The 2,039-nt window shown below is 41.1% G+C and overlaps 1 protein-coding gene across 1 annotated transcript; it reads left to right on the top strand.

The window, feature by feature from the left end:
- The first annotated feature begins 611 nt into the window (after positions 1-611).
- LOC122316177 lies at positions 612-1,148 on the top strand. Its single transcript, XM_043132711.1, has one exon. The coding sequence runs from the start codon at positions 612-614 to the stop codon at positions 1,146-1,148; it is 537 nt and encodes a 178-aa protein (XP_042988645.1).
- The last annotated feature ends 891 nt before the right edge of the window (positions 1,149-2,039 follow it).

Here is a 2,039-nt window from a genome sequence, read left to right as displayed (position 1 = left end):
AGGAAAATGGGTTTAAGTTTCTCCTTACTATTATGTATGCAAAATGCAATCAGTTAGAAAGGAAAATTCTTTGGGAGAATTTGGAGACTAGTAATATTGACAATCTCCCGTGGTTGCTTTGTGGTGATTTTAATATTATCAAGGATGACTCGAAAAGAATAGGAGGTCATCCCCGTCCCTTTTCTGCTATGGAAGATTTTAATCTCTGCATCCAAAATTGTGGGCTTCTTGACATGCGATCCCAAGGCCCAAAAATGACATGGTGCAACAATCAAAGCGGCTTGACTCGCTGCTAGGCAAGGTTAGACCGGTGTTTTATCGATTCGTCTTTTCTTAATTGTTTCCCTAACATTTTTTACCAGGTTTTGGCTCGCACTACCTCAGATCACTCCCCTTTATTAATTAAATTGGGCGAGGACCCTTTCAGGTATGGTCCAAATCCTTTTCGTTTCCATTATATGTGGACTGATCATCCGGACTTTTTTCGTCTTGTGGAGTCTGTGTGGAAACAAGAGGGGTTTGGCTTTGGGCTCTCTAAGTTATCTCTCAAATTAAAAAGACTCAGAGTGGCGTTAAGAGTATGGAACAAGAGTGTCTTTGGTAGGACTACTATGATTATTAATGAGCTAGAAAATCATATTGAGCATCTGGATAATAAACTTCAAGCTAGGTTTAATGAGGAGGACAATCAGGGTCTTATGGAGTCTAAACTGGATCTTGATATTTGGTTAAATAGAGAAAATACTCGTCTCTCTCACTTGGCTAAAAAAAGATGGTTAAAAGATGGAGATAATAATTCAAAATTTTTTCATGCTTATCTGAACGCTAAAAATCAAAAATGGATTAATGTTATGAATCTGGCTGATGGTACTTCTTTATCTACCCCTTTTGATATTCACCAGGCTGCTGTTGATTTCTTCAAAAACATTTCGGGTCAAAATAACACTCGCTCTCTCCCTAATTTAGATGATCTTATTTCTCCCGTGATCTCTGATGCTGATAATTTCAATTTGTGTATTTCCCCTTCCCTCGAGGATATTAAAATTGCCCTTTTTAGCATCCCTATTGATAGTAGTCCTGGTCCGGATGGTTTTGGTTCCAGTTTCTTTCGTGCTTGCTGGGATCTTGTTCATGGTGATCAAGTATAAGGAAGTCCCAATCCACTCTATCATAAGCTTTGGCCATATCAAGCTTAACCATAATGTTACCACCATTAGTAGGTTTATGGAGAGAGTGGACCATCTCTTGAGTCATGCTAATGTTTTCAAAAAAGCTCCGACCAGGGATGAAAGCCCCTTGTTCCTGAGATATCATCTTAGGAAGAAACGTAGTCATCCGGCCCACTAAAAGTTTGGTGCAGATCTTGTATATTACCGAGCACAGGCTAATAGGCCGGAACTTATCGAAGCTTGAAGGCTTGTCCGTTTTAGGGATGAGAACAATATGTGAGGCAGAGTAAAAACAGGGAAGGGACTTATTAAGAAATAGCATTGCAACCAAAAAACGCTCTCTGCTCTGCCCTATTTTTCATCTTCTCATATCCTTTTGCCACTCACGTACTCTGCATGGCGGCCGTTGATGGCCAGCCCCCCATGGCTGGTCCTCCTAGGTTGTTCGCCAATCTGGTTTCGATAGTGCCCCAACCACTACAGGAGGTGGTAGTCCCTTTCCGGCAACCATAATACGTGGATAGTGAAGTTTTTTTCTCCTTTTCCTCTGAGGAATTAGTTAAAATGGCAGAACCTTTCAGATTTTCCATGGTTGTGAAGTTCCTCCGACAGAGACCCTCGCTCGATAGTATTTGGGCTTTCATCCGTAGCCGCTGGGGTTTGTCATCCCTGCTCGTCGTCTCCGCCATGCAACATCCCAGGAATATATTCATACGAATGTCCAATGAGCATAGGCTAATAGGCCGGAACTTATCGAAGCTTGAAGGCTTGTCCGTTTTAGGGATGAGAACAATATGTGAGGCAGAGTAAAAACATGAAATAGCATTGTTTGGTTTCTTTTAATAACGAAATAATTATGCCCTAACTAAC

Source organism: Carya illinoinensis, chromosome 7 (genome assembly GCF_018687715.1).
Source record: "Carya illinoinensis cultivar Pawnee chromosome 7, C.illinoinensisPawnee_v1, whole genome shotgun sequence".
Classification (NCBI taxonomy): Eukaryota; Viridiplantae; Streptophyta; class Magnoliopsida; order Fagales; family Juglandaceae; genus Carya; species Carya illinoinensis.
This window is presented reverse-complemented; position numbering and strand designations above follow the sequence as displayed.

What these genes read in the sequence shown, in the direction of transcription:
- LOC122316177 (XM_043132711.1), top strand. Translation starts at nt 612, where the DNA reads ATGATTATTAATGAGCTAGAAAATCATATTGAGCATCTGGATAATAAA.